The sequence below is a fragment of the Prionailurus bengalensis genome, chromosome D3, assembly GCF_016509475.1.
Source record: "Prionailurus bengalensis isolate Pbe53 chromosome D3, Fcat_Pben_1.1_paternal_pri, whole genome shotgun sequence".
NCBI classification, from domain to species: domain Eukaryota; kingdom Metazoa; phylum Chordata; class Mammalia; order Carnivora; family Felidae; genus Prionailurus; species Prionailurus bengalensis.
This window is the reverse complement of record NC_057356.1, coordinates 21,438,312-21,460,947: the sequence shown is the minus strand read 5'-3', so window position 1 is coordinate 21,460,947 and position 22,636 is coordinate 21,438,312. Positions and strand designations below refer to the sequence as shown.

The following is a 22,636-nucleotide window of genomic DNA, read 5'->3' as shown; positions in this document are numbered from 1 at the left end:
TTTTATTCCTACTTTTAGTGATCTATATCTTCTCTCTCTCTCTCTTTTTCCCTAGCTTGTCAATTTTGTTGAAGGGTTGTTACGGTTATACTCTTTTTTCCTTAAGCTAATTTGAACTGGGTTTTTACTGCTTGTAGCCTGTGATGCTAACTAACCTGTAGAAATTTTTTATAGAATCTATTAGGCCTTGGGGGCAAGGTAGAAGCCAGGGTATAATGGGAGGAACCTATTCAGCAGTGGTTTGGACCCTTCCTCTGAGTGGTCCTTATTGGTACTTCAGCCTCCAAAGCCTGTTCAGTCTGTATCTCAGCTCAAAATTCAGTCCTGGGAGAATGAATCTGGTTGGTCCGGTGTGACTCAGGTTTCTTCTTCTGTCCTAATCCACTGGGACTTGGAGGAGGGTCACAAGAGTTCCAGCATAGCTGCTGAGGTCTGCCCTTCCTGATCCCACAGAAAAGGGATCCAGCACCCTGACTGTGTTCACTGTATAATCTGTAGAGTACTCTGCAGGCCTGCCTTATTTCATCCTCTGAAGCAAGTTAACCATGGCTTAAAATGAAGTTCTGTGACCTCTAACTCTTGTTTAGTTTTGCTAATTACTGTACTGCTTTAGATGTGGGACCTTGAGAAGGGAATATGTTTGCTTAAAAAAAAAATTAAACTGTTAGATATAATAACACAGGTGCAGAAAGGTGCATAAAATGTACTGTTAATTGGGGGCGCCTGGGTGGCGCAGTCGGTTAAGCATCCGACTTCAGCCAGGTCACGATCTCGCGGTCCGGGAGTTCGAGCCCCGCGTCGGGCTCTGGGCTGATGGCTCAGAGCCTGGAGCCTGTTTCCGATTCTGTGTCTCCCTCTCTCTCTGCCCCTCCCCCGTTCATGCTCTGTCTCTCTCTGTCCCAAAAATAAATAAACTTTGGAAAAAAAAAATTAAAAAAAAAATGTACTGTTAATTGTATAATTTTGAAATAAACATGTAATCATCATCCCCCACCCCGGGTAAAGAAATAGCATATTGTCAATACCTCAGAAGTCACTTTTACGTATCCTTTCCTTTTTTTTTTTTTTAAAAAAAAACATAAGTAGTGATTTTTTTTTTTTACATATCCTTTCCTAATCACACCCACTCCTTCTTTCCTAGAGTAAACCACTGTCCTACCTTAATAGTAATCATTTTCTCAAATTTGTTTACATTTTTACCAGTTAAGTTGCATTACCAAACAATATAGTTTAGTTTGGCCTCTGCCTTTATATAAATGAAATTGTATGTATTCTTTTGTGTCTCGAATTTTTTCTCTCAAGATTTTTTTTTTTAATGTTGATTTATTTATTTTGAGAGAGAGAGAGTAAGGGGAGCAGGGGAGGGGCAGAGAGAGAATCCCAAGCAGGCTCTGCCCTGACAGTGCAGAGCCCAGTGTTGGGCTTGAACTCACAAACCATGAAACCATGACCTGAGCTGAAATTGAGTCACACCCTTAATCGACTGAGCCACCCACCCAGGTACCTCTCTCAAGGTTTCAAGATTCCTTCATGTTATTGTCTATAGTTGTAGCTTGCTCATTTTTCTTGTTCTAGAATACCACATTATAAGAATATTCCACAATTTATCCATTCTGTTGATGGGCATTTGGGCTGTTTCCAGTTTTTGAACGTGATGAACACTCTCATATGCATAGTTTAGCACACAGTGGTTCTCAAGTTTGAGCCTGCATCAGAATGCCATGGTGGGCTTGGTAAACAGGATTGCCGGATTCTGCCATCACTTTCTGATTCAGTAGGTCTGGAGTCATGCTCAATTTGTATTTCAAGTAAGTTCTCGGTTGATGCTGTTGGTCCAGGGGTCACACTCTGATAACCATTATTTTAGGTATATAATTGGGAACAGGTTGCTGGTCAAAAGATAAGAGAATCTTCCATTTTGTGAGGTAATGGCTTTGTAAATTGGTTGTACTAGTTTGTGCTCTCACTGACCATGTTTGGATTTGTTACCCCACATCTCACCAACACTGTGCTTTGTGGTGGGGGTGTAGTCATAGCTCACTGTGCTTTATATTTATATTTCCTAATTCCTGTTGCTGTTTAGGACCTATTTTGAGGCATCTGTATCTTCTCCCTCTTTGTGGCTCACTTTTTTCACTCTGGTATCTTTTGATGAATTACAGTGTTTTAAACTTTAACTTAGTAAAAATGATCAGTCTTTTTTATATATCTTTTCTGTCATGTTTTAAGGGATCTTTTCATTTCCTGAGGTCATGAAGATACTCTGTATTGCCTTCACTGCTTTATTATTTTGCCATTCATACTTCTTTCTCTAGACCATTTGAAAGTGACTTTTGTGTGTCATGTGAGTTTCTTTTTTTTTTTTTTTTCCCATGTGGATATCCAGTTGTGCCAGCACAGTTTACTGGAAGGACTTCTCTGTATGCTCACCTTTATCATTCATCAAGGGTCCATTTAAGCTAAGGTCTGTTTCTGGGCTTCTACTTTGTGCCTGTGGTTGATTTGTCCCTGCTACAAAATCACTGTGTCCTGATTATATAGCTTGACAGTAAAGCCTGAGATTTAAATTTAAGTAAGGTCTCACCTAGTAATTTTTTTAATTTTCTTTTTTTTTTCCTGAGAGAGAGCATGCCTGAGCAAAGGAGGGACAGAGGAAGAGAGAGAATCCTAAGCTCTCCACACTGGGTGTGGAGCCTGATGTGGGAGTCAGTCTCATTGATTGTGAGACCATGAGACCAGGACCAGAGCCTTTTTTTTTTTTTTTAAGTTTATTTATTTATTTTTGAGAGAGAGCAAGCAGGGGAGGGGTAGAGAGAGAAGGAGAGAGAGAATCCAAAGCAGGCTCCACACTGTCAGCACAGAGCCTGACATGGGGCTCGGATTTACAAACCATGAGATCATGACCTGAGTTGGATGCTTAACCAACAGCTACCAGGCACCCTGAGCCTTTTTGTATTTTTCAGTTTTTTTAAATGTTTGTTCGTTTGTTTATTTTTAAGTTTTAACTTTATTTATTTTTAATTTACATCCAAATTAGTTAGCATATAGTGCAACAATGATTTCAGAAGTAGATTCCTTGGTGCCCCTTACCCATTTAGCCCATCCGCCCTCCCACACCTCCTCCTTTAACCCTCTGTTTGTTCTCCATATTTATGAGTCTCTTATGTTTTGTCCCCCTCCCTGTTTTTATATTATTTTTGTTTCCCTTCCCTTATGTTCATTTGTTGTGTCTCTTAAAGTTCTCATATGAGTGAAGTCATATGATATTTGTCTTTCTCTAATTTCCCTTAGTATAATACCCTCCAGTTCCATCCACGTAGTTGCAGATGGCAAGATTTCATTCGTTTTGATTGCTGAGTAATAATCCATTGTATATATATATATATACCACATCTTCTTTATCCATTCATCCATCAGTGGACATTTGGGCTCTTTCCATACTTTGGCTATTGTCTGTAGTGCTGCTATAAACATGGGGGTGCATGTGTCCCTTCGAAACAGCACCCCTGTATCCCTTGGATAAATACCTAGTAGTGCAATTGCTGGGTCATAAGGTAGTTCTATTTTTAGTTTTTTGAGGAACCTCCATACTGTTTTCCACAGTGGCTGTACCAGCTTGCATTGCCACCAACAATGCAAAAGAGATCCTCTTTCTCTGCATCTTCACCAACATCTGTTGTTGCCTGAGTTGTTAATGTTAGCCATTCTGACAGGTGTAAGGTCATATCTCATTGTGGTTTTGATTTGTATTTTCCTGATGATGAGTGAAGTTGAGCATTTTTTCATGTGTCAGTTGGCCATATGGATGTCTTCTATGGAGAAATGTCTGTTCATGCCTTTTGCCCATTTCTTCACTGGATTATTTATTTTTTGGATGTTGAGTTTGATAAGTTCTTTATAGACTTTGGATATTAACCCTTTATCTGATATGTCATTTGCAAATATCTTCTCCCATTCTGACGGTTGCCTTTTATTTTTGCTGATGGTTTCCTTCACTAGGCAGAAGCTTTTTATTTTGATAAGGTCCCAGTAGTTCATTTTTGCTTTTGTTTCCCTTGCCTCTGGAGACATGTTGAGTAAGAAGTTGCTGCGGCGAAGATCAAAGAGGTTTTTGCCTACTTTCCCCTCAAGGATTTTGATGGCTTCCTGTCTTACATTTAGGTCTTTCATCCATTTTGAGTTTGTTTTTGTGATGGTGTAAGAAAGTGGTCCAGGTTCATTCTTCTGCATGTCGCTGTCCAGTTTTCCCAGCACCACTTGCTGAAGAGACTGTCTTTATTCCATTGGATATTTTTTCATGCTTTGTCAAAGATTAGTTGGCTACACGTTTGTGGGTCCATTTCTGGGTTCTCTATTCTGTTCCATTGATCTGAGTGTCTGTTCTTGTGCCAGTACCATAGTGTCTTGATGATTACAGCTTTGTAGTATAGTTTGAAGTCTGGGATTGTGGTTACTTCCTGCTTTGGTTTTCTTTTTCAAGATTGCTTTGGCTATTTGGGGTCTTTTCTGGTTCCATACAAATTTTAGGATTGTTTGTTATAGCTCTGTGAAGAATGCTGGTGTTATTTTGATAGGGATTGCATTGAATATGTAGATTGCTTTGGGTAGTATTGACATTTTAACAATATTTGTTATTCCAATCCATGAGGATGGAATCTTTTTCCATTTTTTTGTGTCTTCTTCAATTTCTTTCATAAGCTTTCTATAGTTTTCAGCATATAGATTTTTCACCTCTTTGGTTAGATTTATTCCTAAGTATTTTATAGTTTTTGGTGCAATTGTAAATGGGATCGATTCCTTGATTTCTCTTTCTGTTGCTTCATCGTTGGTATATAGGAATGCAACTGATTTCTGTGCATTGATTTTATATCCTGTCACTTTGCTGAATTCATGAATCAGTTCTGGCAGTCTTTTGGTGGAATTTTTAGGGTTTTCCGTACAGAGTATCATGTCATCTGCGAAGAGTGAAAGTTTGACTTCCTCCTAGCCAATTTGGATGCCTTTTATTTCTTTGTGTTGTCTGATTGCACAGGCTAAGACTTCCAATACTATGTTGAATAACAGTGGCGAGAGTGGACATCCCTGTCTTGTTCCTGACCTTACGGGGAAAGTTCTCAGTTTTTCTCCATTGAGAATGATATTAGCGTTGGGTTGTTCATATATGGCTTTTATGATCTCGAGGTATGATCCTTTTATCCCTACTTTCTTGAGGGTTTTTATCAAGAAAGGATGCCGTATTTTGTCAAATGCTTTCTCTGCATCTGTTTAGAGGATCATATGGTTCTTGTCCTTTCTTTTATTGATATGATGAATCACATTGTTTTGTGGATATTGAACCAACCCTGGGATTTGTATCCCAGGTATAAATCCCATTTGGTTGTGGTGAATAATTTTTTTAATGTGATATTGGAGCCAGTTGGCTAATATCTTGTTGAGGGTTTTTGCCTCCATGTTCATCAGGGAAATTGGTCTATAGTTCTCCTTTTTGTGGGGTCTCTGTCTGGTTTTGGAATCAAGGTAATGCTGGCTTCGTAGAATGAGTTTGGAAGTTTTTTCCTTCCATTTCTATTTTTTGGGACAGCTTCAAGAGAATAGGTGTTAATTCTTCCTTAGATGTTTGGTAGAATTCCCCTGGAAAGTCATCTGGCCCTGGTCTCTTCTTTTTTGGGAGATTTTTGATTACTAATTTGATTTCCTTACTGATTATGGGTCTGTTCAAATTTTCTGTTTCTCCCTGTTTTAGTTTTGGTGTTGTGTATGTTTCTAGGAAGTTGTCCATTTCTTCCAGATTGCCCATTTTATTGGCATATAATTGCTCATAATATTCTCTTATTATTGTTTTTATTTCTGCTGTGTTCGTTGTGATCTCTCGTCTTTCATTCTTGATTTTATTTATTTGGGTCCTTTTCTTTTTCTTTTTGATCAGACTGCCTAGTGGTTTATCAATTTTGTTAATTCTCTTAAAGGACCAGTTTCTGGTCTCATTGATCTGTTCTATTGTTGTTTTTTTGTTTGTTTTTACTTTTTTGGTTTCGATAGCATTGATTTTTGCATAAAGATAAAGATAGCATTATCTTTATTATATCCTGTCTTCTGCTGGTTTGTGGTATGTTTATTTATTTTTGAGAGAGGGTGCATGCATGAGTGGGGGAGGGGAAGAGAGAGAGAGAGGGAGACAGAGGATCTGAAGTGGACTCTGCGCTGACAGCAGAGAACCCCATGTGGGGCTTGAACTCATAAACCATGAGGTCATGACCTGAGCCGAAGTCAGATGTTTAACCGACTGAGTCACCCAGGAGCCCTCCTAACCTAGTATTTTTAAAAGACTGTCTGTAAGCTATTCTTGATCTTTGCAATTATATATAAGCTTCAGAATCAACTTTCAAGTCTTTTCCCCTTCACACAAAACAAAAACTGTTGGGGTTTTAATTGGGATTACTTTGAAGATATAGATCAGATTGGGAAAAATAATTGTATTTTGGTGAGTCCTAAAATTTTCCCTGTAAGAATGTTTATAACCTTACTCCCCCCCCCCCCAGTAATCACTACACCCAACATGGGGCTTAAAATCATAACCCCAAGATCAAGAGTCACGTGCTCTACCGACTGAACCAGCCAGGTGCCCCAAATGTTTACAACTTTCGTTAGATTTACTCCTGTGCTTGGTGTTTATGGTTTGAAAACAGTATATAAATCTAAATAGTTTTATTTTTGTTAGTTTATAGAAATACACAGATTCTGAATTTCTGAATTCACATAATCTCCAAAATTTCTTTTCCCCTAAATCTCTTGGTGTTTTCTCAGCACTCTCAGAGTTATTCTGAGACATGTGTAGAGCCTTATAAAATTTGACTTGCTCAACAGGCACATTCTCTACTGAGATGGTACAAGGAATGCTTTGCCCTTTCTTTTCCTTTGTTTTTATTGAGGTATAATTGATGTACAACATTATGTTAGTTTCAGGTATACAGCACAATGATTTCTGTGTTTGTATATATTGCAAAATGCTCACTACAGTGTCTAGTTAACATCTTTCATCATACGTAATTACAGAATTTTTTTGTGATGAGAACTTTTAAGATTTACTCTATTAGCAACTTTCAAATATGCAGTCTAGTGTTATTAACCATAGTCACCATGCTGTACTGTATCCCCATGACTTATTTATTTTATAACTAGCAGTTTGTAGCTTTTGACTCCCGGCACCTGTTTTGACCACCCACCCCACCTCTGGCAACCACCAATCTGTTCTGTGTATCTGTGAGCTTGTTATTTTGTTTTTTGTTTTGTTTTAAGATTCCACATATAAGCAAAATCATATGGCATTTGTCTTTCTCTGTGTGACTTGTTTCACTTAGCACAATGCCCTCAAGGCCACTGATATTGCAAACGGCAGGATTCCATTCTTTTTTATGACTGAAGAATATCCTATTGTATATATTATTACCACAGTTTCTTTGGTCATTTACCTGCCAGTGGACACAAGTTATTTCCATCTTATTCCTTTATAATATATGCTATATATATATACATATGTATATGCTATAGTGAACATGGAGTTGTGTATATCTTTTAAATTTTTTTAACGTTTATTTATTTTTGAGACAGAGAGACACAGAGCATGAACAGGGGAGGGTCAGAGAGAGAGGGAGACACAGGATCTGAAACAGGCTCCAGGCTCTGAGCAGTCAGCACAGAGCCTGACGCGGGGCTCGAACTCATGGACCGCGAGATCATGACCTGAGCCGAAGTCGGACGCTTAACCAACTGAGCCACCCAGGCGCCCCGTGTGTATATCTTTTAGAGTTACTTCAGATAAATCCTCAGAAGTGGAATTGCTAGATCATATGGCAGGTCTATTTTTAATTTTTCTTTTACCTTATAATCAATTTATTAAAAAGGTTGATTTAAGCATCTGTAATGGTGATGTCAACCTCAATTCCTGGCTCAATACTGATGGAAGTAATCTGTTTAAAAATCTCAGAAGGATTGTGCAAATCAATGAGTCGCTTATGGATCCTCATATGAAAACGATCTCAAGTCTTAGAACCGTCACCACAAGGAGTTTCTCTTGTAATGATTCTGAGAGTCTTGGTAGGCATCCAAACTGGTCCTTTCACTTTTCTTTTGTGCCTCTGATCAAGTCAGCACATACCTTCTCCAAAGATTTTACATTGTGGCTGGTTATAGTAATTCTAATTTGGAGAATTACCACCTCTTGTTCCATGGGTGTCTTCCTGGTGTCTTTAGAAGCCATGGCTGTATCATGGCGTCCTGAACGACTTGTTCCTCAATAAGACAAACAGCGATGAGTCAGGAGCAGTCTATCTTAAATTTTTTGAGGAACTTCCATATTGTGTTCCACAGTGGCTCCTGGAGTTTGCATTTCCACCAATAGTGTACAAGGGTGTTGTTTTCTCCACATCCTCACCAACGGTTATCATTTCTTTTTGAATACAGCTGTTCTCACAAGTGTGAGGTGGTATCTCATTGTGGGTTTTTAAAAAGTTTATTTAGAGAGAGAGAGAGAAAGTGTGCACGAGTACAAGGGAAGGGCAAAAGAGAGGGAGAGTCCTAAGAAGGCTCTGCACTCAGCGCAGAGCCCAATATGGGTCTCAGTTTCACTTCACTTCACTGAGAACTCAGTCTCAGTTCATGAGCTGAGATGAAACTAAGAGTCAATCACTTAACATACTGAGCCACCCAGGCACCACTCATTGTGGTTTTGGTGTGCATTACCCTGATGATTAGGTATGTTGAGCATCTTTTCATGTACCTGTCCACCATTTGTATGTCTTCTTTGGACACATGTCTGTTGAGATTCTCTGCCTGTTGCAAACTATGAGTCTGGAGTTCTCTCTTGTCCAGCAAGAGAGTGGATGCAGAATTGAATAAGAGAAAGGCTAATGTCTGGGAGGAGACAAGAGCCCCAAATGGGATTTTGTCTCTGTATTTATTGAGCTCTCATGATCTTACACATGTGGTGACGTGAAGAAAATAGTCAGGTAGTAATCATTAACTTGTGTGTGTAAAAAGCAAGGGCCTGGGCGGCAAGTGGCATTTGTGATCAGAGCACAATAGTATATTGGTGCCAGATGGAAAGTAGTTTACTATAACGAGTTACTTGTGATCCCATTATAATATCTTGCTAACTAACCTTGGGCACTTTCACCCTGTGGTGGCGACTTTCAGCCTTAAGCTTTTTTAACTCATTTATGTAAGTATAAGGAATTCTTGAACCTGTTTCCCCACATCTGCCCATTTGTAAATTGGATTGTTTTGTTTTTTTATTTTTATTTTTTGCTGTTGAGTTGTAGGAGTTCTTTATATACTTTGGGTATTAACCCCTTATCAGACATATGATTTGCAAATATTTTTTTTCATTCAGTAGATTGTTTTTGCATTTTGATTATTTCAGTTGCTGTGAAGAAGGTTTTTAGTTTGATTTAGTCCCATGTGTTGATTTTTGCTTTTGTTGCTTTTGCTTTTGGTGTCAAATCCAAAAAAATCAGTACTGAGACCAGTGTCAAGGAGCTTACCATTTATGTTTTCTTCTAGGAGTTTTATAGTTCCATGTCTTATGTTCACGTCTTTAATTCATTTTGAGTAAATTTTTGTGTATGGTGTAAGATAGTGGTCCAGCTTTATTCTTTTGCATGTAGCTGTCCAGTTTTCCCAACATCATTTATTAAAGAAACTTTCCTCCACTGTATGTATTCTTGGTTCCTTTGTCATAAATTAATTGACTATATATGCATGAGTTTATTTCTGGGCTCTCTATTCTGTTTCATTGTTCTGTATGTCTGTTTTTATGCCAATGCCATACTGTTTTGATAACTATAGGTTTGTAATATAGTTTGAAATCAGGGACCAGGGGTTCTCCAGCTTTGTTCTTTTTTCTCAGGATTGCTTTGACTACAAGGTCTTTCTTGGTTCCATACACATTTTAGGATTATTTGTTCTATTTCTGTGAAAAATGCCACAGGAATTTTCATAAGGATTGCATTGAATCTGTAGATGGCTTTGGGTAGTAAAGATATTTTAACAATATTGATTCTTCTGACCCATGTCACGGAGCGTTTGAGGTGACTTGACAGAATACTGCAAGTAACAAGAATCGACTGTATATACATTTTTTTGATATTGACTTTGTATCAAATAGTCTTGATAGATTCTTATAAATTTTAGTAATATACCTGTAGGTTTTTTGGGGTTTTCTACATGCATAATCATGTCATATGCAAAATGACACTTTATTGCCCCCTCTTTAATCTTTATGACTATAGTTTCTCTTTTGTGCCTTAGTCTGCCAGCCAGGACCTCCAGTACAATGTTGTACAGAAATGGTATTGGTCTTACTTGTCATATTCATAATCTCCAAGGGAAAGCTGTCAGTGTTTCACCTTAAGTATGGTATCTGCATAAGTTTTTCTTAGATAGCCCTCAGTAGATTAAGGCTAGTGTAAGATTTTTGTCATGAATGGATATTGAAAATTTTTTAGTCAACTCTGTTTTCTGCATCTATTTTTTTTTTTAAACATTTAAAAAAAATTTTTTTTTCAACGTTTTTTATTTATTTTTGGGACAGAGAGAGACAGCATGAATGGGGGAGGGGCAGAGAGAGAGGGAGACACAGAATCGGAAACAGGCTCCAGGCTCTGAGCCATCAGCCCAGAGCCTGACGCGGGGCTCGAACTCCCGGACCGTGAGATCGTGACCTGGCTGAAGTCGGACGCTTAACCGACTGCCACCCAGGCGCCCCCTGCATCTATTGAAATGACTATATGATTGTCTTTTCTTTTTTCTTTTTTTTTTAATTTTTTTTTCAACGTTTTTATTTATTTTTGGGACAGAGAGAGACAGAGCATGAACGGGGGAGGGGCAGAGAGAGAGGGAGACACAGAATCGGAAACAGGCTCCAGGCTCTGAGCCATCAGCCCAGAGCCCGACGCGGGGCTCGAACTCACAGACCGCGAGATCGTGACCTGGCTGAAGTCGGACGCTTAACCGACTGCGCCACCCAGGCGCCCCTGTCTTTTCTTTTTTAAATCTTTATTTAATGTTTATTTAATATTTATTTTGAGAGGGAGAGTATGTGTGCAAGCAGTGGAGGGGCAGAGAGAGAGGGAGATCCCAAACAGGCTATGTGCTGTCACCAAAGAGACTGACACAGGGCTCAAACTCATGAACCATGAACCATGAGCCATGAGATCATGACCTGAGCTGAAACCAAGAGATGGATGCTTAACCAACTGAGCCACCCTATATGATTGTCCCCTATATGATTATCTTAATGGTTGATTTTTCTTTTCTTTTCTTTTTTTTAAGGTTTTATTTTTAAGCAGTCTCTACACCCAGTGTGGGGCTTGACCTCACAACCCTGAGAGCAAGAGTTGCACTCTCCACCCACTGAGCCAGCCAGGCTCCCCTTCATGGTTGAATTTTCTAATATTAATTAACCTTCTCTGTTTCTGGAATTAATCTCCCTCATATTATATTATCCTTTTTCTATGTTGCTGACTTAAGTTGGCTGCTATTTTGTTTAGATTTTTATGTATATATTCATTAATGAGATTGATATAAATTTTTCTTTCTTCAAATGTCCTTGTTAGGTTTTGTGTTAAGGTTATGGCTAGTCTCCTAAAACCACCTAATTTTATATAGATTTTGGGTGGGTAGTGTTCCTTTTTTAAAAAAGAGTTCTCAGAGTAGTTTATGTGAGATTGGCGTGAATTTTTCCTTAAATTTTGACAACAAATCATCTAGGCCTAGAGTTTTCTTTGTGGGAAGGTTTTTATTACTGTTTATTGTTGCTAGTGGTTATTGGACTGTTCATATTTTATACTTCTTGTGTGGTTTTGATAACTTTTTTTTTGTAGCTGTCTATCCATTTTACCTGCATCTTCTTATTATTTGTATCAAGTTGTTTACAAGTATATTCTTAGGATCTGTAATGATGTTTCCTTTTTCCCCCTAATATTGATTTATTTGGCTTTTTCTCTCTCTTCTTGACCAGTTTAATTGACTATTTGTCAATTTTATTAGTGTTTTTAAAGAACTAACTTTTCTTTTTGATCTTCTCTATTTTTGCTTTCTATCTATGCAAAAAAGAATTAACATTGCAGGCTGGAGACTACTATTCTTAGAAAGTCCTGCTTGCAGGGGTACCTGGGTGGCTCAGTCAGTTAAGCATCTGACTCTTGATCTCAGCTCGGGTCATGATCTCAGGGTTGTGAGTTCAAATCCTATATTAAAAAAAAAACGTAAGATAAAAGAGGGGAGCCTGGGTGACTCAGTCAGTTGAGGGTCTGACTTCTCTTCAGGTTATGATCTTGTGCTTCAGGAGTTCAAGTCTCACATCAGGCTCCCTGCTGTCAGTGTGGAGCCCACTTCAGGTCCACTGTCTCCCTCTCTCTGTGCTCTTTCTCTTTCCAAACAATATAAACATTTAAAAAAAAGAAAAGAATGTCCTGCTTACAAGGTTGGCCCCTGACATGTCTAGAAACTTAGATTTGAAGAGGATTCTCACCAATCCCCAACTGATAAGGATAGTTAACTGTGCCTGAACTGTTTGTGCAAACAATGTGGTATATGCTGAATACCTGCTCTCCTTCTAGGAGTCTAGAATTTTGGTATGTGATTGGTAGAGGGTGCCTGTAGGACCAGCACCCAGTAAAAACTTCGGGCATTGAGTCTCTAAAAAACTTCCCTTATAGACAATACTTCACACATGTTCACACAATTTGATGCTGGGGGAATTAAGGGTATCCTATGTGACTACCCTGGCAGAGGACTCTTGGAAGCATGCATTTGATTTCTAGCAGCCTTTGCCCCCTTCCCCTTTTCTCTTTTCTGATTTTGCTTTGTGTCCTCTTGCTGTAATAAATCATAGCTATGAGTATAACTATATGCAAGTACTGAGTCCTTTTTTTTTTTAATGTTTGTTAATTTTTGAAGGAGAGAGACAGAGTGTGATGGGGGGAAGCCAGAGAGAGAGAGGGAGACAGAATCCAAAGTAAGCTCCAGGCTCTGAGCTGTCAGCACAGAGCCCAATGCGGGGCTCGAATTCACAAACTGAGAGATCATGACCGAAGTCAGATGCTTAACTGACTGAGCCACTCAGGTTCCCCCTCTGAGTCCTTCTTTCTAATCATCACTGAACCTAGGGTAGCCTTGGGGATGTTTGACACACCATTGTGAATGGCAGGTATTTCTATCTGAGATTGGGCTACTTATTGTCCATATTTATCAGTCTGTCTCATTGAGCTTATCTATTTAATTTCACTTGTGCATTAAAAGAGATTTGCATCACATACAGAGATAATTTGATTCTCCCTTTTCCCCGTTACTCCTCAAATTTAAGGTCTTTTAGGGATGGTGCAGTTAAGAAACCTTATCCTTCAAAGATACTGGCCAACAAGAAGTCATCTGCCTTCTCTGGGATCCAGAGAGAGCTACCTAGTGCTGGTCATCCAGTGCAGTATCATGCCTCACATGGTTGGACCCGAAGGAACCAGTTACGAGAATTGCGCATCAGGTGAGCTTGCGAGTGGTCATCTGCCTGCAATGATGTTTCCATTGTTCTCCCTTCTTGGTTAAAATGAGGGAATGATTCTTCTTTTCGTATCTCAGTTATTTAGGTGGGGACTTTGATGCCTGCTCTTTATGGCAGAATGTTCAGGAGAAAAGGACATTTAGGAATCTGCAGACTTAAAATCTGTCATTCTGTGTTTTCATTCACATTCTCTAGTTGGGCCCCACAATGTGTTAAGCTATAAGGAGTCTCCAGAAAAAGTCTAAACATAGTCTGAGAGAAATTAGTGTTTTCCACTACTCTTGATTAGGTCTACCAAAGGCATTCATTTATTCATTTAACAAAAATTTATCAGGCCTTCTCTTCCTTGGCGCTGTCTGTGACAGCCATTTCTGGTTGGCATCATAGCTGCCCTCGGACCTCTGGTGAAGCCCAAGGTCATTTAAAAGAGGACCAAGAAGTTCATCTGGCACCAGTTAGACCAGTATGTCAAAATTAAGCGCAACTGGCAGAAACCTAGAGTCATTGACAATAGGGTGTGCAGGAGATTCAAGGGCCAGATCTTGATGCCCAGAATTGGTTACAAGAGCAACAAGAAAACAAAGCACATGCTGCCCAGTGGCTCCCAGAAGTTCCTAGTCCACGGTGTCAAGGAGCTTGAAGTGCTGCTGATGTACAGTAAATCTTACTGTGCAGAAATTGCTCACAGTGTCTTCTCCAAGAACTGCAAAGCCGTTGTGGAAAGAGCAGCCCAGCTGGCCCTCAGAGTCACCAATCCCAATGCCAGGCTGCACGGCGAAAAAAATGAATAGACAGCTTATGTGCACATCATATTTGGGTTAATAAAACCATAAAACTACAAAAAGATATGTCAGGTACCTATTTAGCCAGGTGGTGGGCTAGATGCTGAGCATACAAAATGAATAAGACATTCCTGGTCCATGACCTCATGAAAGCTTAAAATCATGTGGGCTTGACAGACTGTTAAACAAGTCACAACAAAGCATGATAAGTGCCATAAGAGGATGTGGCACTGCGGGCCACGTGGTTATAACAGTTCCACTGGTGTAGCCAGCAGGAACTTCCCAGAGGAAGTGGGGTTTAAGTCAAGTCCTAAAGGATAATGTAAGAATAAGCTGGATAAAGGGCAGAAGGAAAAAGAGTGTTCCAAGCCAAACCTGGAGACTAACTGGCCAAGACAAGCCAACTTTTTTTGTGTATACCAGGTACTGTGCTGGGTACTTGGGATGCTGTAAGACATGGTCCCTGCTCTCGGGGGCTCACAGTCCAGAGGCAACAACAGGTACCCTGTGAGCCCATTACTGTGATTTGGTGTCATAACTTTACATTATACTAAGGGTTGAAACAGAGTTTTGAGGGTGTAAAGCTATTCACTATGTTTGGTTTGGGGAAGGTCCAGGAAGGCTTCACATAGGAGCAAGCATTGAAGATGAGCCTTGATAGGTAAGTGGGCATTTGCTAGGTATTTTAGGCAATAAGAAAAACACGAATAAAAGTATTATCATGTACTTCCTTTTCCTCAACTCTGAAGTTTCATTGACAAAATACTTTGTATTGAAAATATTTTTTTTTAATTTTTTTTTAACATTTATTTATTTTTGAGACAGAGAGAGACAGAGCATGAACGGGGGAGGGTCAGAGAGAGAGAGAGGGAGACACAGAATCTGAAACAGGCTCCAGGCTCCGAGCTGTCAGCACAGAGCCCGACGCGGGGCTCGAACTCACGGACCGCGAGATCATGACCGGAGCCAAAGTCGGCCGCTTAACCGACTGGGCCACCCAGGCGCCCCGAAAATATTTTTTGAAAATAATCTGCTTGGGGTGCCTGGCTGGCTCAGTAGGTAGAGCATGCAACTCTTGATCTCAGGGTTGTGAATTCGAGCCCCACAGTGGAGGTAGAGACTACTTAAAAAAACTGCTTGATCTTGGTTTTATAAGTCTGTCCCATCCTATGCTCTATTTGCTACAAGATCAACTATGATTCACCTTTTGACTCATGCTAGCATCTCTCCCCCTGGGACCTTAGTTTCCTTCTGCTTTCCAGAAAGTTGATAACATAAGTCAAATGGAGTTTTAAAATGTGTATATCCTTTCTTTGCTTCTTTCAGATGCGTGGCCAGAAAGTTCTTATATTTGTGGATTCGAGTAACTTTTGGAAGAGTATTTCCCTCTAAAGCCAGGTAGTATTAGCTCAGAACACCAAACTTCTCTGAGTTTGTTCTAGGTTTTATTTTATATTAAGCTCATGTGTAACCTTTGTTATGGCATGTGTTACATTCTTCTCCTGCTGCCCTCCAGTGTCCAGCAGGCATCTGATATAATGGTGACCTAGCAGAGAGTAGTTTGAATGCATGTGTGAAGCAATCAGAAATAAACCAAGATAGCTAAGACCCTCTGTGAAAAGGTATTCTGAGTATTTGCCCAGAAATAAGCAAGTTCCTTCAGGACACTGTTGAGACTGACCACATTGACATGATCTAGGACAGGACCTGGGGGAAAAGTTGCATTGGCAAGGGGAGTGAAATTTTAGTCAAGAGAATGTCCCTGTGCCGCACCTTCCCTCTGTATGGGCCACTGCCCCCTGCTACAGGTTTTGTTTAAAATTGCTTTAACTGCAGTACCCAGAATGGATTGCTAGGGGGAGCCACCAGCATCAGGGACACATGCAAGAGGTAGTGGGGTTGGAGAGAAGGGGCCAGTGTATGGTATATTCCAGAGGAAGAATTGGCAGCCGTTGAGATGTAAGCATTTTTTTTTTTTTTAAACTGGAATGTTGTGGGTTCTTAACCTCTCTATTCTTCCCTTATTACAACCTTTCGTTTCATTTTTCTGACATTGTCACTTTACTAATATGAAACGTCATCCAAATTTTTTGATTCAAACTCCTTTAAGCAAATTTGGCCTGTGGGTGTTCTCTGAAATCTTTTTTTTTTTCACTTTTTTTATTTCACTTTCATTTTTGAAGGATATTTCACTCCATAGAGAAATCTAGGTTGCCAGTTTTTCCTCCAGCATTTTGAAGATATTTCATTGTCTTATGGCTTCCATTTGTAAGTTGTTAGTCTAATTATTGCTGTTTTGAAGATTCATTATCTTATTTTTCAAAGTTTTAATATGATATGCCTAGGTATGGATTCATTTTCTTAAAGTCTTAGCTCATGCTGACATAATAGGTCACAGGGTTTTGGTTTTTTGCTTTGTTTTATGTACACATCTTCCTGGCATACTTTCTTTGTCCAAAGTCATGTTATTCTCCTTTTCCTTTCTCTTACAATCACTTGCATGAGATTTGACCTCAGATACTTTGTTGCTCTTTTTATTTTTCTTATTTTTTAACGTTTATTTTTGAGACCAAGAGAGTGAGAGAGAGAGAGAGAGAGAGAGAGAGAGCGCATGAGAGTGGGAGAGGGCCAGAAAGGGGAGACAGAGAATCAGAAGCAGGCTCAGCACAATGAGCACAGAGCCTGGTGCAGGGCTTGAAACCAAGAGTTGTACGCTTAACTGACTGAGCCACCCAGGGGCCCCTGTTGCTTTTTAAATTTAAAAAAAAATTTTTTTTTAACGTTTATTTATTTTTGAGACAGAGAGAGACAGAGCATTAATGGGGGAGGGTCAGAGAGAGGGAGACACAGAATCTGAAACAGGCTCCAGGCTCTGAGCTGTCAGCACAGAGCCCGATGTGGGGCTCGAACTCACAGACCGCAAGATCATGACCTGAGCCGAAGTCGGCCGCTTAACTGACTGAGCCACCCAGGTGCCCCCCCCCCCACCCAGTTGCTTTTTATGTGGAATTAATCTCTCTGAACTTTTAGAGCGAGGCAAGGTCAGTTAACTTTCCTGATTTCACAGAGCTGTCTCATTTGTAGTATTAAAAAAAATCATGCTGTCTTGCTCTATAGGATATCCTGGTTCTGTTCTCCTAAAATACTTGGTCTGATCCTCTCTTTCCTCTTCTCGATTGTCCTTCTTCTCAATTTCTATTCTACTCCCCGCAGCTTTTTCTCAGTATGAAGCTCTGTCCTAAAAGGGAGCCTGGCATGTTGGGTCTGAGACTATAGGCACTGGACTGCTCCACCTGTTTCGGTTCTTTCTACATGAGCCGTGGTAACTGAGGGGACAGAGTTCCTCTCAGGTTCAGCTGCTAGTCTCAAATTGGGCCTCTGCACTTTGCAGTGACTGCTTATTGGTGTTTGGAGGTTTTCCCATTCTCCAGCTCCTTAGATGCCACCTTCATTGTTCTTTCTTCCTCCTGTAGAAATATTAATACTATGCAGGTCTTTTGACTGTGGATGGTTTGTCCCTGTCTGCTTGCATTTTGGATTTATGGCGATACCTTGTCACCTGGTTTTGTTGTAACTGATACATGAATTTTTAGTTTTGCTACGTGGTTGCCATGTGTGTTTTACAGGGATTCAGAGACAGGAAAACTATGTTGCGCCCTCTACTATCTTCACCAAATTCTTTTCCTACTTAATTTTACTTTACTTAATATTTGACCCATATTTAACTGGAAACCTTTTTTTTCAAGTAATACTCATTTATATTCCAAATACTTGGGAAATGCTGATTGTATCAGTTAGAAATGCATTTAGGGGCGCCTGGGTGGCGCAGTCGGTTAAGCGTCCGACTTCAGCCAGGTCACGATCTCGCGGTCCGAGAGTTCGAGCCCCGCGTCAGGCTCTGGGCTGATGGCTCAGAGCCTGGAGCCTGTTTCTGATTCTGTGTCTCCCTCTCTCTCTGCCCCTCCCCCGTTCATGCTCTGTCTCTCTCTGTCCCAAAAATAAATAAATGTTGAAAAAAAAAATAGAAATGCATTTAGGGCACCTGGGTGGCTCAGTCTGTTAAACATCAGACTTCGGCTCAGGTCATGATCTCGCAGGTTGAGAATTTGATCCTGGAGTTGGGCTCTGTGCTGACAGCTCAGAGCGTGGACCCTACTTCAGATTCTGTGTCTCCCTCTCTCTCTGCCGTTCCCTCTACTCACGCTGTCTCTCCCTCTCTTTCAAAAAAATAAACATTAAAAAAAAGAAATGTATTTGATTCTAAATAAGAGAAACTCTGGCAATAGCTTTAACAAATTGGGATTTGCTTTTTCTCATAAGCAGTCTGGAGGATGGTGTTGGTTTAGCTGTTCAGTGATGCCATCAGAGACTCAGGCTTTTAGTACCTTTCAAGTTCACCATTCTTAATATATTGCCCCTTTGTTCTCAGAGATGACACTGCATAGTTGCAAAATGAGTGTTCTATTTTACACAGGAAGGAGTAAGGGAAGGGTGGTGTCAGCTAGATCTGTCTCTTATGCAGGAAAACAAAACTTTCCTGAAAGCCCTCAGCTGCATTCTGCTTCTGCCTCATTGGCCAGCAAAAAAGCTGGCTACCTTTTGCTGCAAAGCAGGCTGGGAAAGAAACCTTTCCAGCCTCTGCAGTTGGATGCCTGTAAGGAAGCAAAGGCTTGACTCTGGATGTTGGGTTAGCCAGTGACAGATGTTGGCCATACTGCTTTGAAATTATCACATTATTATACTCTTTACTTTCTTTGCTCTTGAATAGTAAGGGTATGGAGGAAAGAATACTGGACTGGAATTGGGGAGACCCAAGTTTTGGTCCTAGCCCAGATCCTAGGTAATTGTTTGGTCTAGGATAAGTTATGGCTCTGGGCCTTCTCAAATTGTAAAAAGAGAGAGTGAGAATGCTATTTGTTGTCTAAGCATCTATCAGAGTTAGTATTCTGATACTGTGTTTCCATTGACTTAGAAATTTGTGATTTTTTTTTTTTTCAAGTTGTAATCTCTCTTTAAATCAAGTGGGTTGTTATTTGGGGGAAAATTTTACATACTGATCTTTGCTTTTTTTGTTATTGTTTTGGTCTTTTTCCATGTTATTTATTCCTCACTTTTAGGAATATTAGAGAATTATTGCATACCAGAAAATGCAGAATAATGCCTTTATATTCTTGGAAATTTTTTTAACTTTTATAAACTGGCATTGTTTTATCATTAATAAACTGAATCAAAATGATCATTGAATTAGTAGGGTGAAAATAATGCAGTATATGTCCATTTATAAGGTAGTCATAAATATGAGGTAGTTAGCTATTTTTCTGAAGAGGAGATCTAAATAAAAATTTTGGGCTAACTTGGGAAGTAGGTAAAATGCTCTTGTCTATTTATAGTATTTATTTATTTTCTAAGTTTATTTATTTATTTTGAGAGACAACAAGTGGGTGAGGAGCAGAGAGAGAGGGAGAGAGAGAGAATCTCAAGCAGGCACTGCAGTGTCAGTGCAGAGCCCAACACAGGGCTTGAAGTCACAAACTGTGAGATCATGACCTGAGCCAAAACCGAGTTGGACACTTAACCAACTGAGCCACCCCAGCGCCCCTATAGTATTTATTTATTTTTATTTACAATATTTAATTCATCAATATTTCTTTCTCATTCTTAGCTAATGGCCTTGCTTCCTGTTTTCTTGATAGAAACAACAGAAGAGACTTGCACAAGCTCCCTCCACCACATCCACCCACTCACCGCGAGCATCTATCACCATGCAACTTGCTTTCCCTACTGTTAGGCCAGTGACCTGTCCTTGCTCTCATCTGCAGCAAAATTTTTGGCTTCTGCATTCGGTTGCCTTTGTGCCTACTCAAGGCCATCACCCTAGCAATTTTTTTTTCTCTTTTCTGCATTATCAATGTTTTGCTCTCTACTGGATCATTTGCACCAGCATATAATACCCTTTATTTCTCTTATCCTGAAAAAAATAAAATATCTTTGGCTGTAGGTCCTCCTGCAGCTAGCACTCTGTATCTTTGCTCCCCTTTACATCAACTCCCCTGGCCAGACTCGGTGTGTCCAACATGTCTTGTAATCTACCCTTAAATCTTAAATCCCACTAGGCTTTAGATTCTACTCCTCCACCAAAACTATATTTGTTAAGGTCATTGCATTTGCCAAAATTAGTGGCAAATTCTGAAACTTCCTCTTACTTGGCCTACCAGGAAGCGAGACAGTTTGTCATTCCCTTCTCTGAGAAGCCCTTTCTTCTTGCACCTTCCAGGTTACCATCCTCTCATGGTTTCCCTTTTCCCTCTTTGACTGCTCCATCTTTCTTTTGTGGATTCCTCCTCACCTAAATACCCAGTACCACATCTTTGTGCTGCTTCTGTGTACCTCACAATCATGATAATCTCATCAACTCTCAGGATGATTCCCAAATATATACACCCTGCCCAGACCTCTCTCTTGTCCAGATGCTATGTATGTTACAATTCCACTGTGTGTCTAACGGATGTCACAACTTAACTATGTCCAAACCTGAAATCTAGAGCATCCCCACAAACCTCTCTGCTGAGCCTTCTCCCTCTCCGTTAATGGAAACTCCCATATTTCCAGGGACTTGGGTCAGAAACCCAGGAGTCACCTTTGACATCTCTCTCTCATACCCCAGTTTACAATGCCAAATGCCCAAATTGTGTTGACATAACTTTCAAGATATATCCAGACTCCACCTCTCTTCAGCACTTCCAGTACCACCCTGGTCCAAGCCATCATCATATCTCCCCCTGAATGACTGCAGTAACTTCACTGGTCTCCTATTTCCAGCCCTAGCCCCAGTCAGTCTTTTCACAGCTGGTATTCTGAGTAAATCAAGTCATGTCCCTCCTCTGCTCAGATGGCTTCCCTTCTGGCCGAGAGTAAAAGCCATAGTCCTTATGGTGGCCTATAAAGCCAATTGACTTTTTTTTTATCTATCTATGGATTTTTAAAAAATTTCTGCTGTCATATTTAAAATTCCCAACATCTCTTTTTTGTTCTCTGAATATTCCTTTTTTTTTAAGAAATCGCATCCTGTATGTAGGTTCATAATCTTTTGAAGTTAATGTAGCTATTTGTTTTTAAGATTTTTCCTTATATTGTCTGTTTCTTCTGAGCCCTTTTTTTCTCTGTGCTTTTGGTCATTGTCTCATATTGGAGCCTTTCCTCAAATATCAAAACATCCTTTCGTTGTCTATTCATATTTAAGAGTTAGGCACTAAAATGCTAATTTTGGAATCCTTTCTATGTATGCATAAGGACTTATAAACTGAAGGCTTCACTTTAGGCTTTTGAGGTAGAGACTGGACAGTTTCACTGAGGAACCTCCAGCTGTCACTGTCCAGAACCCTTTTCTGTTAGGTGGTTGATCATGTTCCCCAGAGGAGAGGAATCCTCCAAATTCTTTCTGGGCTGGAGTGGCTTGGAGGTGGGTGGTAGTGATTATAAACTTGGAATGTGGATCTCACTGTTGAGTATGTGGACTCTCCATTTAAGACCCTCTCCAGATCTCTGCTGATATTCTGCAGTCCAGTGTTCCTCTGTTGAGCTTCTCCAGAGATAAACCCAAGTTTCTGCTTGGGTGAATAAAAGGATGCAGGGGCCTAATTGCTGCTTATGCCCAGGCTTGCAAACAATCCTGTGTTTTCATCTCCACCCAGGTCTCCCTCATTCCTGATGCCTCATGTTCCCATGCCTCTCTGAGGTCTGTGCCACCAGCTGGTTGCTTCTTGACTCCCACAGGACAAGATACTTAGTACTTAGTACTCTCTTGGCTTTCTCTGTTGATTCAGTTGCCTGCGCTATCATTTAAAATTTGTTGACATCTTGGGGCGCCTGGGTGGCTCAGTCGGTTGAGCGTCCGACGTCAGCTCAGGTCACGATCTCACGGTTCGTGGGTTCGAGCCCTGCGTCGGGCTCTGGGCTGATGGCTCAGAGCCTGGAGCCTGCTTCCGATTCTGTGTCTCCCTCTCTCTCTGCTCCTCCCCCATTCATGCTCTGTCTCTCTCTGTCTCAGAAATGAATAAACATTAAAAAAAAAAATTAAAAAAAAATTTGTTGACATCTCTAATCTATCATTGTTACTCCTATTCTCTTTGTCTTTGTGAGTTTACACCTTTTGAAATGTATGTGCTGTTATTTTAGTGGGGTTTAGGAAGAGAAGGAGGTTGATGGATAGTAGTAGATGATGGAAGGAAGTACATGTGCACATGGAAGTGGTTCTTTTCCATGAAATTTTTTAAAAATTGTGATCAAAGTTGTTGTTTAA

At 40.1% G+C, this 22,636-nt stretch overlaps 1 protein-coding gene and 2 pseudogenes across 10 annotated transcripts in view; 2 read left to right on the top strand and 1 right to left on the bottom strand.

Annotated features, from left to right (window-relative positions):
- SFI1 (SFI1 centrin binding protein) overlaps window positions 1–22,636 on the top strand; it is a 106,279-nt gene that overhangs the window by 11,415 nt on the left and 72,228 nt on the right. For 7 of the 10 annotated variants that reach the window (XM_043559189.1, XM_043559186.1, XM_043559185.1 and 4 more), the window contains 2 exons: window positions 13,364–13,537; window positions 15,664–15,735. In XM_043559189.1, coding sequence (XP_043415124.1) covers window positions 13,364–13,537; window positions 15,664–15,735 — 246 coding nt within the window. The remainder of the gene's footprint in view (window positions 1–13,363; window positions 13,538–15,663; window positions 15,736–22,636) is intronic. The other 3 variants (XM_043559190.1, XM_043559188.1, XM_043559193.1) reach the window with 1 other exon arrangement.
- On the bottom strand, window positions 7,907–8,257 carry LOC122470956 (annotated as a pseudogene).
- On the top strand, window positions 13,609–14,399 carry LOC122470904 (annotated as a pseudogene).